The sequence below is a fragment of the Rhinolophus sinicus genome, linkage group LG11 (genome assembly GCF_036562045.2).
Source record: "Rhinolophus sinicus isolate RSC01 linkage group LG11, ASM3656204v1, whole genome shotgun sequence".
NCBI classification, from domain to species: domain Eukaryota; kingdom Metazoa; phylum Chordata; class Mammalia; order Chiroptera; family Rhinolophidae; genus Rhinolophus; species Rhinolophus sinicus.
Window position 1 is genome coordinate 12,709,745 of NC_133760.1, and position 17,081 is coordinate 12,726,825.

General features: G+C 49.0%; 1 protein-coding gene across 1 annotated transcript in view; it reads right to left on the minus strand.

The window, feature by feature from the left end:
- Window positions 1–4,724: 4,724 nt before the first annotated feature.
- Window positions 4,725–17,081, minus strand: part of CATSPERG (cation channel sperm associated auxiliary subunit gamma) — a 28,500-nt gene continuing 16,143 nt past the window's right edge. Inside the window, exons 14-29 of the mRNA XM_074314395.1 lie at window positions 16,806–16,917; window positions 15,414–15,572; window positions 15,217–15,329; window positions 14,248–14,461; window positions 13,870–13,932; window positions 13,568–13,766; window positions 13,301–13,419; window positions 13,085–13,165; window positions 12,947–13,003; window positions 7,807–7,963; window positions 7,554–7,617; window positions 7,326–7,421; window positions 6,981–7,070; window positions 5,450–5,542; window positions 5,265–5,364; window positions 4,725–5,181 (exon numbers count right to left, since the gene is read on the minus strand). Of these exons, the coding sequence (XP_074170496.1) occupies window positions 4,918–5,181; window positions 5,265–5,364; window positions 5,450–5,542; window positions 6,981–7,070; window positions 7,326–7,421; window positions 7,554–7,617; window positions 7,807–7,963; window positions 12,947–13,003; window positions 13,085–13,165; window positions 13,301–13,419; window positions 13,568–13,766; window positions 13,870–13,932; window positions 14,248–14,461; window positions 15,217–15,329; window positions 15,414–15,572; window positions 16,806–16,917 (1,981 nt within the window). The 3' untranslated portion in view covers window positions 4,725–4,917. The remainder of the gene's footprint in view (window positions 5,182–5,264; window positions 5,365–5,449; window positions 5,543–6,980; window positions 7,071–7,325; window positions 7,422–7,553; window positions 7,618–7,806; window positions 7,964–12,946; window positions 13,004–13,084; window positions 13,166–13,300; window positions 13,420–13,567; window positions 13,767–13,869; window positions 13,933–14,247; window positions 14,462–15,216; window positions 15,330–15,413; window positions 15,573–16,805; window positions 16,918–17,081) is intronic.

Genomic DNA, 17,081 nt, shown 5'->3' on the forward strand with positions numbered 1-17,081 from the left:
ATCCCCACAGCTGTGGCACAGTTGATGAATGGAAGATGGGAATTGGTTCATGCATGCCACTCACTTATGAAAGATCAGCAGCCTCTCTCTTCATCCAGCACTCCTATGGTTGCTATGAATGTCTGATGTCCTTCCAGAATTCCAAAATGATTTATTCCAATCACTCATTTCAGATCAATGGTTGATTCAGTGGAGGGACCAAACCCTACAGTTTCTTACTTTGCCATTTTGTGTGACATCCTTCCAACTTCACTCTTTTGCATGTGGATATGCACTTGTCCCAGCACTATTTGTTGAAGAAACTATTCTTTACCCATTAAACGGCTTTAGCACTGTTGTTGAAAATCAATTAACTGTAGACGTATGGGTTTATTTCTGGACTCTTAATTCTATTCCATTGGTCTTTATACCTGTCAACATCATACTCTTGATTACAGTGGCTTAATGGTTAAGTTTTAATATCTTAAGGTAAGTTCTTCCTTACTATTCTAAATAATTTTCTTGGCTACTGTCAGCCATTTATTTACTTCTTGACTTTTTTAGTTGTAGTTTAAACAGTTGTTTTCCCATCATGGCAGACACTGTGGATTAGCTTCCCAAAGACCCTTCCCTTTGTCCTTGCCTTCCACTACTATGAAAGCTGGAAAGTTAAACTATTCACATTTTCATGCTCCCTTGCAGCTAGAGATAGCGATGTGACCAGTTCTGACCCATAATATGTAAGTGGAAGTCACTGGGTGGCAATTCTGAGAAACTTTTTAAAGGGAACCTACTGGGCTCTGAGGTCCCCTTTAGCCTTTGCTGCTGCTTCCTGCCTGTAATGCAGACACGGCCTCCAGATGCATCAGCTCCTTGATAACAGCAGCAGGCTAATAAACTAGTCCTGTGTTCCCTTCTCCCAGGCGGCTGCTGCTTCTCCTCTTTTTTTTTTTTTTTTTTTTTTAAAGATTTTATTGTGGAAGGGGAACAGGACTTTATTGGGGAACAGTGTGTACTTCCAGGATGTTTTTTTGCCAAGTCAACTTGTTGTCCCTTCAATCTTAGTTGTGGAGGGTGCCGTTCAGCTTCAAGTTGTTGTCCTTTCAATCTTGATTGTGGAGGGCGCAGCTCAGCTCCAGGTCCAGTTGTCGTTTTCTAGTTGCAGGGGCGCAGCCCACCATCCCTTGCGGGAGTCGAACCGGCAACCTTGTGGTTGAGAGCCCATACTCCAACCTACTGAACCATCTGGGAGCTCAGCGGCAGCTCAGCTCAAGGTGCCGTGTTCAATCTTAGTTGCAGGGGGCGCTGCCCACCATCCCTTGCGGGACTCGAGGAATTGAACTGGCAACCTTGTGGTTGAGAGCCCACTGGCCCATGTGGGAATCGAACCAGCAGCCTTCGGAGTCAGGAGCATGGAGCTCCAACTGCCTGAGCCAGCAGGCCGGCCCCAGTTTCTCCTCTTTTTATATTTTGTTAATGTTCTTCTCTGCTAATTCTAATATCTGTGTTACTTCTGGGTAAGTTTCTTGTTCTCTTTTAATTTTATTGGGGAATGTTGGGGAACAGTGTGTTTTTCCAGGGCCAATCAGCTCCAAGTCGTTGTCCTTCAGTCTAGTTGTGGAGGGCGCAGCTCAGCTCCAAGTCCAGTGGCTGTTTTCAATCTTTAGTTGCAGGGGGCGCAGCCCACCATCCCATGCGGGAACTGAACCAGCAACCTTGTTGAGAGCTCACACTCTAACCAACTGAGCCATTGGCCGCCCCTAGGTAAGTTTTAATTGATTACTCCTCACTCTGGGTGTTGTTTTCCTGCCTCTTTGCATGACTGGTAATCTTTGATTGGATGCCAGACAACCTTGTTGGGGGCTGGATATTTTTTGTATTCCTATAAATATTTTTGAGGTTTGTGCTGAGATGCAGTTAAGCTCGTTGGAAACAGTCTGATGCTTCAGATCTGCTTATGTGATATTAGGTGAGTCCAGAGCAGTATTGAGTCCAGAGCTAATAATTCTTTACTAGTGGCAAAAACGTCCTGAGTATTCTACCCAGTGCTCCATGAATCATGAGGTTTAATAGCTGGCTGCTAAGACTAGTTACTGGCCCCAGTGACAGTGTCTGTCACTATTCCCTCTAATCCTTTTGAATGTTTTTTCCCCCAGCCTCATGTACTTTCCTCATATACATTCTCTGATCATTGCTCAGTGCTCTGCAGATCTCTGGGATTCTCTCTCTATGCAGTTCTCTTCTCTTCAATATTCTGTCTATGACTCTAGTTGCCTTGGCCTTCCCAGACTTCCATCTCCATCTCAGCTCAGTGTGTTCCAGGTTCCACCTCCGTTCCTCCTCCTGGCACCTTGATCGGGACACTCACTCAAGACAGTAAGCTCGGGCAACTATAGGACTCACCTTATTTGTTTCCTATCTCTCAGGGACCACGGGCCTTCAATGCATGGTGTTCAATATCTTGAAAACCATTGTTCATGTATTTTGTCTTTTTTTGGTTGTTTGTTTCAAGTATGAGGGGAAATCTAGTCCCTGTTACTCCATCTTGGCCAGAAATGGATATGATGATATTTAAAACATATCTTGATTTGGCTGGTGCAGGATTATGATGTGTTTATCTGGCTTATGAGGTGATTTGATGGAATCCTGAGGCTAGTGTACAGAATTTCCCCACTTTTGTGGGAATATTCTTAGCCAATAGAACTTGCACACATGGATGTTGCCAGCTCTGGTTGCTAGGATCAGGTTTTGTCAGGTTTTCCTGTCATGTAGAGCTGATTACTCTTTGATATTGTGTAGAAATGGCTGCTAACCAAAATTGGATCCAAAATATCCCTTTGTAGTGAGAAAAGACTCATACATACTTGTGTTATTTTTAGAAACATTCATAGAATGTACATGTACCTCCCAATCTAGGGATATACATCCTCTCAATAACTTGTTTATGTCAAGCTTTACCATCTTTCAGCAGGATTACATACTTCTCTGTACTTAAGTCCTGTTCTTCTCCAAATTTATTCCTAGGACAAATTTTATTTTTTCATTTTGAACTTTTTGTCCTAGTACCAAGAAAAGTTATTGGTTTTGTACAGTTGTCCTATTACAGAAAACTTTAAAAACTGTCTTAATTCATTTAGGTTTCTTTTCTTACAGGAGTCACTTGGATGATCTAAGTACACAACATTTCTTCTGCACATAAAGATAATTTTTGTCTTTTCTTTTCCAGTGTGTGTAGAGTTATCCTTTTTCTTATCTCATTAGCTAAAAACCTCGAAGCACAATGTTGGAAACAGTGGTGAGTCACTCCTATTCTGTTCCCAATTTGAATGATAATGGCATTTAACTACCTTGTGTCATATGTCATCGTTCTTTGGTAATCACTTAATTTGATAATCATGTTCAAACTTTCCTTATATTTCTATTAATATTTGACTTAGAATTTATATAAGGAATGGATGTTGAATTTTAGAGAAAGTCTTTTCAAACACTTATTTATGTAATCATACATGTTTGCACACTTGAGCCTCTGTTTCTTTATCTGTGAAGTGAGGATAATGATAGAATTTTCCTGATAGAACATCATGAAGATTACTCAATAATCCAAGAAAAGAGATCTGCTAGTATGGTCTGAACCTTTGTGTCTCCAACCCCAAAAAATTCATATGTTGAAACCTAACCCCCAAAACAATAGTATCAGGATGTGGGGCTTTGGGGAGGTGATTAGGTCGTGAGGGCAGAGCCCTCATAATTGAGATAAATGCCGTTTTGCAAGAGACCTGTGAGACCTCCCTCACCCCTTTCACTGTGTGAGGACAGCAAATAGACAACAGTCTATGAACCATGAAACAGGTTCTCATCAGACACGGACTCTGCCAGCACCTTGATGCATATGACCCCACCCAATCAGGGACAGACAGAACTGACAGCCCGGGAATGTTTGAACTCCAGCTCTTTCTTTCTCTGGACAATAAGCCATGTGCATATGCAGCCTCAGACTGTGAGAGGGGCTGGCTTGAGGACAGAGACCACCCGCAGCGGAGCCAGGGGCGGCCGGATGGCTCAGTTGGTTAGAGTGCTAGCTCTTAACAACAAGTTTGCCGGTTTGATTCCCACATGGGCCAGTGAGAGACAATGGCTTGGACTTGGAGCTGGGCCAGGGGGTGGCCGGTTGGCTCAGTGGTTAGAGTGCGGTGCTCATAACACCAAGGTCACTGGTTCAAGTCCCACATGGGCCAGTGACCTGAGCCTTCCACAACTAGATTAAAAAAATGACAACTTGACTTGGAGCTGAGCTGCACCCCCAACAACTAGATTGAAAAAACTAAACAGAAAAACAATGACTTGACATGGAGCTGATGGGTCCTGGAAAAACACACTATTCCCCAATTTAAAAAAAAAAAAAAAATGGAGCCAGAATCCTATGGATTGAGGGCTTCTGGGTCAAACTTTACCTGAAGCCTATGTTGACAAAACCCATATATTACCCTTTCCATGTGGACCACTTGAGTAAAAATTTTGCTACTTGCAATAAAACAAAGACCTCTCCAAAGTCCCCTCCTTAAGCTAGACACCAGACAGGTGTTGCTATCCACAATATTTAATAACTGAGACTAAACCTGGGCACTGATCAATCAGAACAGACTGCAGGCCATCGCAATGGGCCTGGGGCCTGGAGGACACTGCTGAGCTGCAGGGAGGCCGGAGGCAGCCTGGAGAGGGGCTGAGTTGGCAGACACACGGAGAAACCACTATTTACCAGCTGGTGCAGAAGGGTTTTGGTATTTTAATGACCTATGTTGCTGTGTGTTCTGAAGGAGAAGTGAAAATTCAAGCAAAACAGAAAGGAAGGTTTGGGATGGGTGACAGGTTGAATTTCCAAAACGGCCCAGGAAGTAAGGGATGAGGGTGGGTGAGAGTTGGGTGGGGCAGGTGAGAGGCTCAGGTCAGTGTCTTCTTCGTGATTTTCTCAGTTTCAGCCTTGTTCTCTACCACCATGGGGCTGATCCTGGAGCTAACACTGGGCCTCGTCCCAGATGTGCTGCTGCCGATTCCGGAAGAGGAGCTGTGGGTGTAGTAGAAGTCCGTGGTGAGTATGTTGTTGACCTTCCAGCGGAGGATGTTGCAGCCTTTCATCATAAGGGGCAACAGGAGGCAGACGATGATGTAGAGGAACACCAGGCTGAGAAACACACTGGTTGACACCTGCAGGCACCACACAACAGGCCTGGGTGGGCAGCCTGGGGGCCACGTCCACCCCGCAGGAGAGCTCCTAGAAAGCCACTCACTTTGAGGATGGAGAAGGCCCGCTTGGCACTGAGTGGAAGCCCGTGGATGTGCAGCAGGAAGGTGAGCTGGTAGTCACAGTATGTGCTCTTGTCCACACCTCTGGTGGGGGAGGGGTCCAGGTGGGGCAGAGTCAGACACCACACAGGAAGCCCCTGCCTCCACCTAGGCCATAGGCCTGGCTCACCTGTTACTCACCAACACCTTGAAGAAGAATTCAGGGGCGAAGATGCTATAGGGAACGGAGTCATGGCATGGGGAGTTCTCCAGACACAGCCACCTGAGGGCCCAAGTTCAGGTGCTTGTGCTGTAAATCATGCCTAGCACATGCCAACCTGATTTCTCCCTCCGCCCCACAAACTCTGGGTGGGCACCAGCTAGGTACAATTTTATACCTTCTTCCCTGATTCACTCCTTCATTCATTCATGCAATAAGGCTAGCTGAATGAGCAGCAAGTGACAGGCCATATGTTTACTCATTCATTTCCTCCTGCCTCTCATGCCCACCTGTCAATTCCTCTGTTACTATGCATTCATCTAGATTATGGATTGTACACCTATTATGTGCCAGCCCCTCAATTATTCCTTTCTGCCTTCATTCTTTCGTCCCACAAAAATAGCTCGAGCACCTACTAGGTACAAAATTACATCTTCATTAGTTTATTCTTTCCTTTATTCATTTATTCAACAAACATAGGTTGAATACTGACTAGGTGCCAGTTAGTTATTTTGTTCATTCACTCCCTTCACTTGCTCATGGCATCATTTTCTTCCTTTCATTGAATCAAAAATAGTAATTGAGCCCCTATATATTAATTTGTTCCTCCATTGTTTTAGTCATTCATTAAGACCTCCACTCAAGGGTCAATAAATGCCAGCATGCATTAATTAATTTTGTTCATTGTCTCATTCCACAAATACTATGTTGAGCTATTCAGGACCTGGACATACAAGGAAGAGAGACCCCACAGGAGACAGTGACTGCTAGAAGGGTCAGGGCTGGGATGGGGGAAGCACAGGCAGAGGGGACAAGGCTGAGATGGGTTATCACAGGAGGACGTTAGAACCAACTATCCCATCTAGAACAGTCAGAAAAATCATCCTGATGAAGAGGCATCTGAACAAAGACCTGAAGAAAAAGTAAGAGGGACCAGCACTGTAGACAGAGGCTTATATAAAGGTCAGCCTCATTTGAAGAACATAAAGACAGTCATTGTGGATTGAGGATCAAGAGGTCTCCCAGGGCTGGCCCGGTGGCTCAGGTGGTTGGAGCCCCAAGCTCTTAATGCCCAGCTCACCGGTTGGATTCCCACATGGGCCAGTGAGCTGCACCCTCTACAGCTAAGATTGTGAACAACGGCTCTCCCTGGAGCTGGGCTGCCCTGAGCAGCCAGAGGTTGGCGTGAGCCTCCACCAGCTGCTCTGTGCTGCTCTGTGCTGCTGTGGGTTGCTGTGAGCCGTGTACTGACAACTGGTGACCCACAAACGACTGCCTGAGCCGGGGGAGTGCAAGGCTCATAATACCAGCATGGGCCACATGAGACTGAGAAACAACTTGAGCCGCAGTGGGAGGAAGAGGAGGCGGAAGAGGAGGCGGAAGAAAGAGGGAAAAAATAAAAATAAAAAAGAGGTCTTCCAGAGGCAGAAGGAAAGGACAGGCTGGACAGGTTGTGGGCAGGTGGGGGATCAAGGGGCCTGCAGCCAGGCCGCGTACTCACTTGATGCCCAAGCTCTGGTAGGACATGATGTTGAAGACCGAGTCCCTGGTGGTTGTTGTGTTCCTTGTGGTCCAGATGAGGCTGTCGGTGCTGTGGAGGACGGGTAACCTCAGAGGGGGTGGAGCGAGCACAGAGGGAAGCCAGCAGTGGGTGTGGGGCGGGGGGCGGGGTTGAAGCCTTTGGTCTGCTGGTCCTCACATTGTGGGTGGGGCAAGAGTTTGTGGGACCTTAGGAACATGCTGTGGGTGGGGCTTACAGAGAGGGTAAGGTGTGGCTGCGAAGTGAGAGGGGTCTGCAGGGGAAGGAAGACCCCCTTATGGGCCAGCCAGGTCCCACAGGGATTACTTGTCCAGGGGGCTGTTGAAGCGGTAGATCTCCTCCTCGCTGTACTCCCTAATGGTGTCCAGGCTGGGTCCCCCGCCCACCACCTTCAGCACGTAGCTGCGGGGAGCAGAGGTGCACACTGACTGGCCTCCATGTCTGGGGTCCTGTGGCCGCTCTCCCACCCAGCCCCCAGTCTACCCCCTACCCACCTCCCCTCTCCGTTGGCCCCTGGCTTGATCAGGCTTTTACCTGCCCTGAAAACTGCCAGAGTCTCCTGTCACCAAATCTTGGATCAAGAAGAAGGGGTAGAAGACTGTGGGATCAGAGGGGATTGAGGTCAGGAGAAGAAATGAGCTTGACCTAAGAAATGGAAGACAAGAGGGGAGGCAAGAGAGCAGACCAAGGGGGAAAGCAGAGGATGGATGGGGAGCAAAGGCTGGGAGGGCAAAAGGGTGGGGGCAGAGGACGGGGAGCAAAGCAGAGGCGGGCACTGGGCGCGCACTGTCACGGAAGAGGAAGCAGGGCATCTCAGGGTCGAGGTGTACGCAGTTGAAGTAGTGTTTGTTCTGCAGGCGGTTGTACTCCAGGGTGTAGGTGATGTCAAAAGCCAGACGTTTGCCCGGGGGGCAGCCAATAAACACTGACATCATGAGGTTGCCCTGAGTGGGAGGAGAAAAACCTGGTGCAGGGGGGTGGGGCAGGGAGGACACCCTTCCTCCCACACACACCACCACTACCTGCCAGGCTCACTCTCACCAGGGGCAATCCCATCGTTATTTTCCTTAAAACATTACTGTAATAACTGCAAACACTTTTGTAGTTCTTACTGTGTGCAAGGCACTGGGTGATGTTCTAAGCGCTTTATGTACTTAAATGCATTTGATCCTTAAAACAGCCTTGCATGGTGGAGACTATTAATATCTCCATTTTAGAGATGGCAAAAGTGAGACACAGAGAGGTCAAAGAGCTTATTAATTATCCAAAGCCACACAACTGGTAAGTGGTAGAGGTGGGATTCAAACTGGGTCAGATAGTTTCCAGCTATGTCCAGAAAAAGACATCTAAAACCAATAGCACCTACCCCTGTGGAGCAACTAACTCCTAGTCTAACTTTATAGGGCTGAAGTTGGGCCTGAATTCTCAAACAATTGACCTGGGGGAGCATGGGATATGTAAGGAAAGTAGAGCCCAGGATGTGGGATCAGGGGTCAGGTAACTCCCATGACATTGTCCTCAGAATAAGTGGCCCCTCACCCATGCAGGGATAGGGCCCAAGGATTTCTCCCAATTGTCAAAGAGACATAGGCATCTGGAAACTGTGGCCTGGGCTTATTAGAGACTGTGGAGAGGGGTAGGTGGTAGATTAAGTGCTTCCCATGTCAGGCCTGGGCCAGACTTTACGCCTATCAGCCACTCACTCACTGGGAGTCTAATGGGTATCACCAGTTCAGTCATCCACAGCCCATCTCAGCTAACGGCACCTCAGACCTTCCTGTTCAGGCTGCAAATCTTGGCCTCATCCTGGAAACCTCTCTCTCATCCCCACATCCAGTCCATCTGGAGAGCCCATTGTCTCTGGATTTCTAAACAGAGCCATTCCCCACCCCAATCCCTCAACTCCTTTGCCCCACCCTTGCTTGCCTAAACTTGTTTTCTCCCTGGTCTTCTCCCCAACCTCGCCCGTCTGTCCCCTACATGCAGCCAGAGGGACCCTGTGAACACTTGAGTCAGTCCTCTGCTCAGAGCCCTCCCTTGGTGCCCCCTTTCTCACCACAGCCCACTAGGCCTCTTGTTACCTGCCCCCATCACCACTTTGACCTCATTTCTTGCCACTTTCCTCCTTGCTTGCCCTCTTTCAGCCACACTTGCTCCTCCACGTTCCTTGAGTCTAGCACATAAACATACTCCCGCTTCCCAGCCTTTCCGCCATCCACTTCCTCTTGCTGACAGGCCTTTCTGGCACATAACCACATGGCTCACTTCCTCTACTTCCTTCAGGTCTTTGCCCAAATGTTTCCTCCTCATTCAGGACTTCCCTGAGCCATCCTATGAAAAATGCTGAACTAGCACATGCCTCTTGCCTATTTTCCACCTCTTAACACACAATATCTTTTGTTTATCTTGCTTATTGTCTGAGTCTCTGTTGCGGGTTGAATTGTATGTCCCCAAAAAATATGTTGAAGTTCTAATCCCGTAGTACCTGAAAATGTGACCTAATTTGGAATAGGGTCTTTACAGATGTAATTAAGATGAGGTCATACTGGATTAGGGTGGGCCCTAATCCAATGACCTGTGTCCTTATGAGAAGAGGGAAATGTAGACACAGACTCACAGAGCTAAAGCCTTGTAAGGAAGAAGGCAGAGATTGGAATGATGCATCTACAAGCCAAGGACTGTCAACACCCACCAGAAGCCAGGAGAGAGGCCTGAAACATATTCTCTCTCAGAACCTCCAGAGGGATCAACCCGAATTTTGGACTTCTGACCTCCAAAACTGGGAGAAAATACACTTCCCAGTTTGTGGCAATTTGTTATGGCAGCCCTAGGAATGAATACACTCCCCCTACTGTGACATCAGTTTCACAAGGACAGGAATTCTGTCTGGTCTGTTCACTGCTGTAAGTCCAGCTCTTGAAACAATGCAGGCGTGCAGGAGGAACTCAATAAGTATTGGTTGAATGAATGTCTAAGCTTCAGGTACAGGATGTGAAACCTGTTCCTGATCTGTCCCCTTGATCGAAGCCCCAGCCCCATTTGGCCATATGGGCCCATCTCTGGAGCTGGCCTGCTGAGAGATGCTAACTGAATTTGACTGAGCACTTATCATGTGCAAATTCATTTCTTCCTTGCTTCATCCAACATATTTACAAACTGAGAAACCACCGTTATCAATTATTTCCAGTTTCCATTTTTTTCCAGCATGGAGAGCCAGAGAAAAGCTCCAAGCCTTCCAAATACACATGCCTCTTGATCTGGTAATGTGGGGGTGGGGAGAAGGAGGGAAAAGAAACCTAAAAGGCCCCAGCCTAAAAAATACAAAGAAAAAGAAGCTCAGACTATCTGCAGCACCTCTGTTTCCCTGTCTGGTTTTTTTTTTTAATAATTGGCTTTTTTTAAAACTTAATTTTTAGATGGACAACATGGTTACATATGGCTACATATATTATATTTATATACATATATAATATATATACACACACCCATATATATAGTGAAAAGCTCCATTTCCATTCCAATCCTCCAACTGTCCTGCCTCTCCTCCATCCCCAGAGCAGGGAACCACTATAAGTACTTTCTTGCCCACTTTTCCAAAGTTTCTTCATGCAAATAAAAGTAAGCATGAATATATGTTATCAACTAATCTCTTTCATGCTGTTTTTTATACACTGTTGTGTACCCTGTTTTTTCCTCTTAAGAATAAAATACTTTGGAGACCATTCCATACCAGTATGTGGAGATTTTAATTTCATTTTTTTTAAGGCTGCATAGTTTCCCATTGCACGAACTACCATATTTGTTTAACCACTCCCCTATTAATGGACATTTACGTTGTTTCCAACCTTTTGCTGTAATAGAGTGTTGCGTATTAGCTTCCCAGAAGGAACCTGCCAGGTGAAAAATGGAGGTGCAAACTTTGACCTTCTAGGGTTATGATAAAGAGGGAAATAATGTCTATCACTAAACATAGCAGGAAACACTTATGGAGGCTGAAGTCAGTCACTCTTCTCTGCACTTAACCTAGATTATCTCACGTAATCCAAGGAGTTGGGGGCTGTTCCAACCCCCTTTTTTACTACCCTGGGTCATACCAAGCCAGAAAGGAGGAGCACCAGGGTCTGTCTGCTGGTAAGTGGGCAGGAAACTGGGTGAGAACAAAGCCTCTGTCTGGGTCAGGTCCCTCCTCTACCATTTATTAGCTCCCTGACTTACTCTGAGCAGATACGAGGTCTGACAATTACGTTTGTGAACTTGCCACTGTGCACTTACATTGGCAGCACTGTACAAACAGCTCAGTAAGATTTCATAACTTTGGTATATCAGTGTCTCACAGCTGTGTTCGTGTCGACATGTGGCGGTATCTTGCTGAGTGGCGTTCACTATTGTTGCGTGTTTTTGTGTGCCGTTGCAAGAATGTCTGAGCTTGAATTAAACCAATGAACAAACATTAAATTTCTTATTAAACTTGGCAAAAGTAGAAGTGAAATCAGGGACATGTTAATCTAAGTTTATGAGAATAACGCCATGAAGAAAACAGCAGTGTACAAATGGATTGAATGTTTTTCTGAGGGGAGAGAACATGTCACTGACGCAGAGAGGTCAGGGCGGCCAGTAATGAGCAGAACTGATGAAAACATTGCAAAAACTCGTCAAATTGTGTGTCGAAATCGTTGGCTGACTGTGAGAAGCATAGCAGACCAAGTAAACGTCGATAGAGAAAATTAGGAAAACCTTAACTGAAAATCTTGACATGAGAAAGGTGTGTGTGCAAAAATGGTCCCGAAGGAGCTCACCGATGAACAAAAGCAAAGGAGAATCGAAGTTTGCCAAGACCTTTTGGAGAAGCAAGATGATGTTTTGGGTCGTGTTATCACTGGTGATGAAACATGGGTGTACCAATACAACCCTGAAACAAAGCGTCAAAGTACACAATGGAAGTCAGCCAATTGTCCACGACCAAAAAAGTTCCGTCAATCTACATCAAGAGTCAAAACGATGTTGCTAACCTTTTTTGATATCAGAGGGATTATTCGTCATGAATTTTTACCAAATGGACAAACAGTTAGACAAGTTTACTATTTGGAAGTGCTGAAAGGCTGCATGAAAAAGTTAGATGAAAACAACCTGAACTTGTCACCAACAATTCATGGCTCTTGCATCACAATACACCAGCTCACAGGGCACTGTCTATGAGGGAGTTTTCAGCCGGTAAACAAATAACTGTATTGGAACACCCTCCCTACTCACCTGATCTGGCCCCCAATGACTTCTTTCTTTACCTGAAGATAAAGGAAATATTGAAAGGAAGACATTTTGATGACATTCAGGACATCAAGGGTAATACGAGGACAGCTCTGATGGCCATTCCAGAAAAAGAGTTCCAAAATTGCTTGGAAGGGTGGACTAGGCGCTGGTGCTGATGCATAGCTTCCCAAGGGGAGTACTTTGAAGGCAACCATGGTGATATTCAGCAATGAGCTATGTAGCACTTTTTCTAGGATGAGTTCACGAACTTAATCGTCAGGCCTCATATGTGCACCACTCTGAGCCTCAGTGTCTGCCTCTGTGCGAAGGGGCTATTGCATGGGTAAGCAAGTGAAGAACCAAGGACCAAAGAATGTGTGAGTAGGCAAATGAAGAGTGACATGTGGAAGAAGGGCCAAGCTGGCCCACTGGGCTTTTGTGCCGATTGGAAAAGGAAGCCCTGTGTCATAGATATTTTACTTCCCCTTGCAGAAAAGTATCAGAAGGAACACACAAGCTTGGGTGCAATCTCTACAACCATAAAGGCAGCCCTTTCTGAGAACAGCAAAGGATGAAAGGAATGAGTGGGTGGGTGGAGTTCCCAAGAGCATCAGCCCTGTGGAGACTCCACCCAACTTTTCCCTCCCAACACAGGGCTCAGTACTCCCAAGTTCCAGTACTTGTATGCGAGGCCCCTGGATGGTGTTCTGGAAGCAGTACCCAGCCGAGCCCACCACCTGCGGGTAGGAGCAGATGATGACGGTGAGTCCCAGTCTCTCCGCTCATCAGCGTCCCTCCCCTCCAGGCTTGGACCGCACCTTGACCAGCATGGAGGTCTTCATGAGGTGAAGTCCACTAACACCTTGGTTCAAGCAAAAGCTTTTATCCCTGAGCATAACCTGGGGTAGGGACGGAAATAAGGGGGTCAAGAGGCGTGCCTGATGACTCAGGGGCGGTTTAAGTAACCGCAGGCTTCCAACAGGTCCGCTGCCCAGGTAGATCTGCCCCTGCACCTCCTCACTGCCTGGTCTCACCCAGAAAAGCACCGAGTTGCGATTAGTAAGGACCTTCTGCTTCACCACCGCCTCAGTGCAGCTGGGGTCGGCCAGAACCACGCCCAGGTCCACCTGGCTTTGCAGCTGGAAGCTGTTGCCTGCTTAGAGCATGGGGGATGGAGGTGGGGGTGCGGTGGGGGGTAGGGCCCCGTACCAGACCTGACAGGAGCTCCGCCCCTCGAGTGGTGCCCTGGTTCCAACCCCCAGCCCCGCCACTCGGACGCCACTCAGGGCCCGCCCACAGACCCAGTTCCGGCTGGGACTTGAACGAGTGGCCCCGGACCGTCAGGAAGATGGAGAAGCGGTAGCTGGAGCCCTTATCCAGGAAGATGCGCTCGGGGAGCTCGTACTCGGCATTGAGGTCGTAGATCTTTTCGTAGTTGTCCATTTCAACGTGCACGTTACCCGCGCTCTGCCAGTTGCTCGCCAGGTAGAAGTAATAATCCTGGGGCATGGGAGGCAGGGGGGCAAAGTCAGCACCCGGAGAGAGGGACGGTGGGGGGGTCCGAGGCCGCCCCTCCCCCCGACTCGCAAGCCTCTCCATGCACCTGGTCCTGTTTCTTGTTCTCCCACCAGCGCCAGGTGGAGTCGTGCACAGGGTCGGCGTATGGCTGCAGGCAACGCCGGCATCGTGAGCTGGGCGGGGCGGAGGCGGGGCGTCCCCAGGCGGAAGGCATTCCCAGACCCCTCCCTTCCCAGCCTCAGTCCCAGCCCCTAACCCAAACCCTGGCCCACCCTGCTTTCAGCCCACCGGCCACACCCGCAAAACCATCTCCCAGAGCTCTGCTCAAGCCCACACCACCCCCGAACCCCCCTTCAGCCTCAGACTCATCCCCGCGGCTCCGCTCTTGTTTCACCCTCCGCAGCCCAGTCTCAGACACGCCCCGGCTGGGACAGCTCCTTACCCGCGGCCGCTAGGCGCCCACCTTGTCGTACTGGGAGTGCAGCCAGAGCAGGTAGTAGACGAGGCCCTGATAGATAGCGAGCGAGTTCTCGGTGTGGAAGCCCGAGGGCTCCAGGACGCGCGGCGGCTTCGCCCGGTAGCGCTCCTGGCGCGTGTAGATCTGCGGGTTGGGCAGGTCCCTCAGGTGCATCGCCGTGAAGGGGCATAAATTGGTGAAGGAGAGCGTCAGGTGGCTCCTGGTCGGCGGTAGTGGGAGACCGAGGCTGATATTTCCGCGCCAGCACCCCAGGAGCCTGCACAGGCCTGTTTCCCACCCTGCGCTGCTGACCCCAAATCTCATCCAGCCCTGCCCTTCCTCCTCAGCCTCAGCCCCTGGTGCGCCTGGGCACATTCCCCTGGGCCTTCCTGGGTCCCTCAGACCAGAGTCCTGGACATCATGCTCGACTCCCCTCCCCCTTCCTAAGTGTCCTTCCATCTCCCTCTTAACCCCTCCCCCAGCTGCCTCCCTGGGCAACTCTGCAGGTGACGCCGGCAGGAAGAATCATTATGGAATACCTTAAAATCTGACCGGGTAGTTCCTCCCTTTAATCCCACCATGGCTCCCCAGGGCCCTCAAGATGAATTCCAACTCCCTCCCTGTGACCCCTAGGCTCACCTTGTCCGTCCTGCCACCAAGATCGCACTGTACCTTCTCCCAGTATGGTTCCCCCTGCCCGGGACACCTTTCTCCATCTTATTACCTGGCCAATTCTTCCTCACCCTTCAGGTCACCACTCATGCACATCTTCCTCTTTGAAGCCCTCCCTGATTTTCCCTTTCCCCAGGCTGGGTTAGGTTCCTCCTCTGAGCATCCATAGGCCCTGAGCTCCCCCATTACAGCCCTGAGGTGGTCGTTGGGGATGGCTTGGTCTCCCCCACTGGAATGGGAGCTTCGGGTAAGAAGTGCCTGGGCGCTCTGACTACTGCTGTGGTCCACCCAGTATTGTCTTACCCTTGCTGCTGCAAGAAGTAGCGGTTGCTGAGTTGCTGGTACATCAGAAGCTGCTCCACAGGCACAAGCCTCTTGACGAGCTGGCTCTGCTGGCTGTTTACAAGGTACACCAGCTGCAGTGGGAAGGCAGGGCCACGTGAGTTGGTGTCAGCCACGCTGCGGCTCCCCCAAGTCTCCCCACAGCCCCCACCAGGCACCTGGTACAGATTCTTTTCTTGGTAGAAGAGGGTGACCATGGTCTCATTTGGGGCGTAGAGGGAAGACTGTTGCATCATCTGCAGGCTGATGTACACCTCCCAGCCCTTGGACGGGAACAGCTTGTACACCCGGTAACTGCCCTCCAGAAGGTACCAGATCTGGGGGTGCAACAGCCAGGTGTGAGTGAGGGCCATGGGGACCTCTGACCCCATCTCTCCCTCTGCCAAGTGTGCTGGCTCCACTTATTGAGGGGTGAGACTTGGAGCTCACCTCCATCTGGGACCAGGTAAGCTCATATACCTTCTCTCTGTAGTGCCATCTCTCTACTTCCCAGAACCCAACCACCTCTGCTTCTAGCCCCCTCTAGCCGTGACAAATTTCCTCAATGTTTCAATCTGCTTGAGTTTCTGTTATTTGCAACTTAAGCTTTCCTAACACATACACTCCCTAATGGCTGGGGTTCCTAGGGCCGAGCCCTCTTTTTTGCTTCTCACTCTTTGTACCCTCCACGGTCTCATCCCTTTGGCCTCAGTTTCCCATCACTGCACTGATGCCCACCACCCATCTCCCCAACACATTTGACTCTAGACCTCACCTCCTCCTGAGCCTCAGCCTGGAGGATCCCTTCCAGCCTCCAGGATGTCCCCCCACCCCCCACACGTGGCCTCTTCTGTGAATCCCTCCCCGATACACACACTCCCAGAATACCATGTTTCCCTGAAAATAAGACCTAACCGTAAAATAAGCACTAGCATTATTTTTCAGGATGCTCGTAAAATAAACCCTAATGCATCTTTTGGAGCGAAAATTAATATAAGACCCGGTCTTATTTTCAGGGAACACGGTAGGGCTTATTTTATATTACGAGCATCCTGAAAAATCATGCTAGGGCTTATTTTCCGGTTAGGTCTTATTTTCGGGGAAATACCGTAGGTCAGACCCTTCCTCTGAACGTCCATATGTGTTGTTTTCCTCTGCTGCAGCCTGACTACTCTCAACGGTCACTGTCTGGGAACGAGTCTGTCTTCCTAACTGCCCAGTGAGGGCAGGACCCAGAGCTGACTCAGTCACCACTGTGTCCCCAGCACTGGGTCAGGCGCCCAGGAAGTACTGTATATCTATGAAATGCACAACCGAATAATGACATGAAAGAGGGCCCCCTCTGGAAATCAGATCACATAACTCTGAACATAGGTCTTTCACTGCGGACAGACTTTGGAAAACACACTTAGCTTCTTTGAGTTCCAGCGTTCTCAGTTAGCTATAAATGGAGATTCTGCTGCCCTTCCCCAGGGTCCCTGAGGGTGTTCCCTCCCTTGGGCCCCTTTACCCTGACAGGGAGAGAAGGGAGACCCCAGGGGTTTGGGGTGGGGATAGGGACGGCAAGCCACCTCCTCCGTCTCTGTGACAATAGCTGCGTCCCCATGGAAGGAGTTGACCAGGTACTTGATGGACAGCTCCTTGGGGAAGTCCGCCAGGTAGATGAAGTTTTCCTTGTCATAGCTGCAGGGGTAGAGATGGGAGCTAGGGGCTCCTGGGCAAGGCCCCTGGAGGATGTCTGCTTCCCCCAACTCTGGACTGAACATGGCACAGGATCTGATTTCTCACTTCTCCACTAGCCTTGTGAGAATGTGCAAAGGAAGCCCGGGATTCTAGCTTCTGCCCCT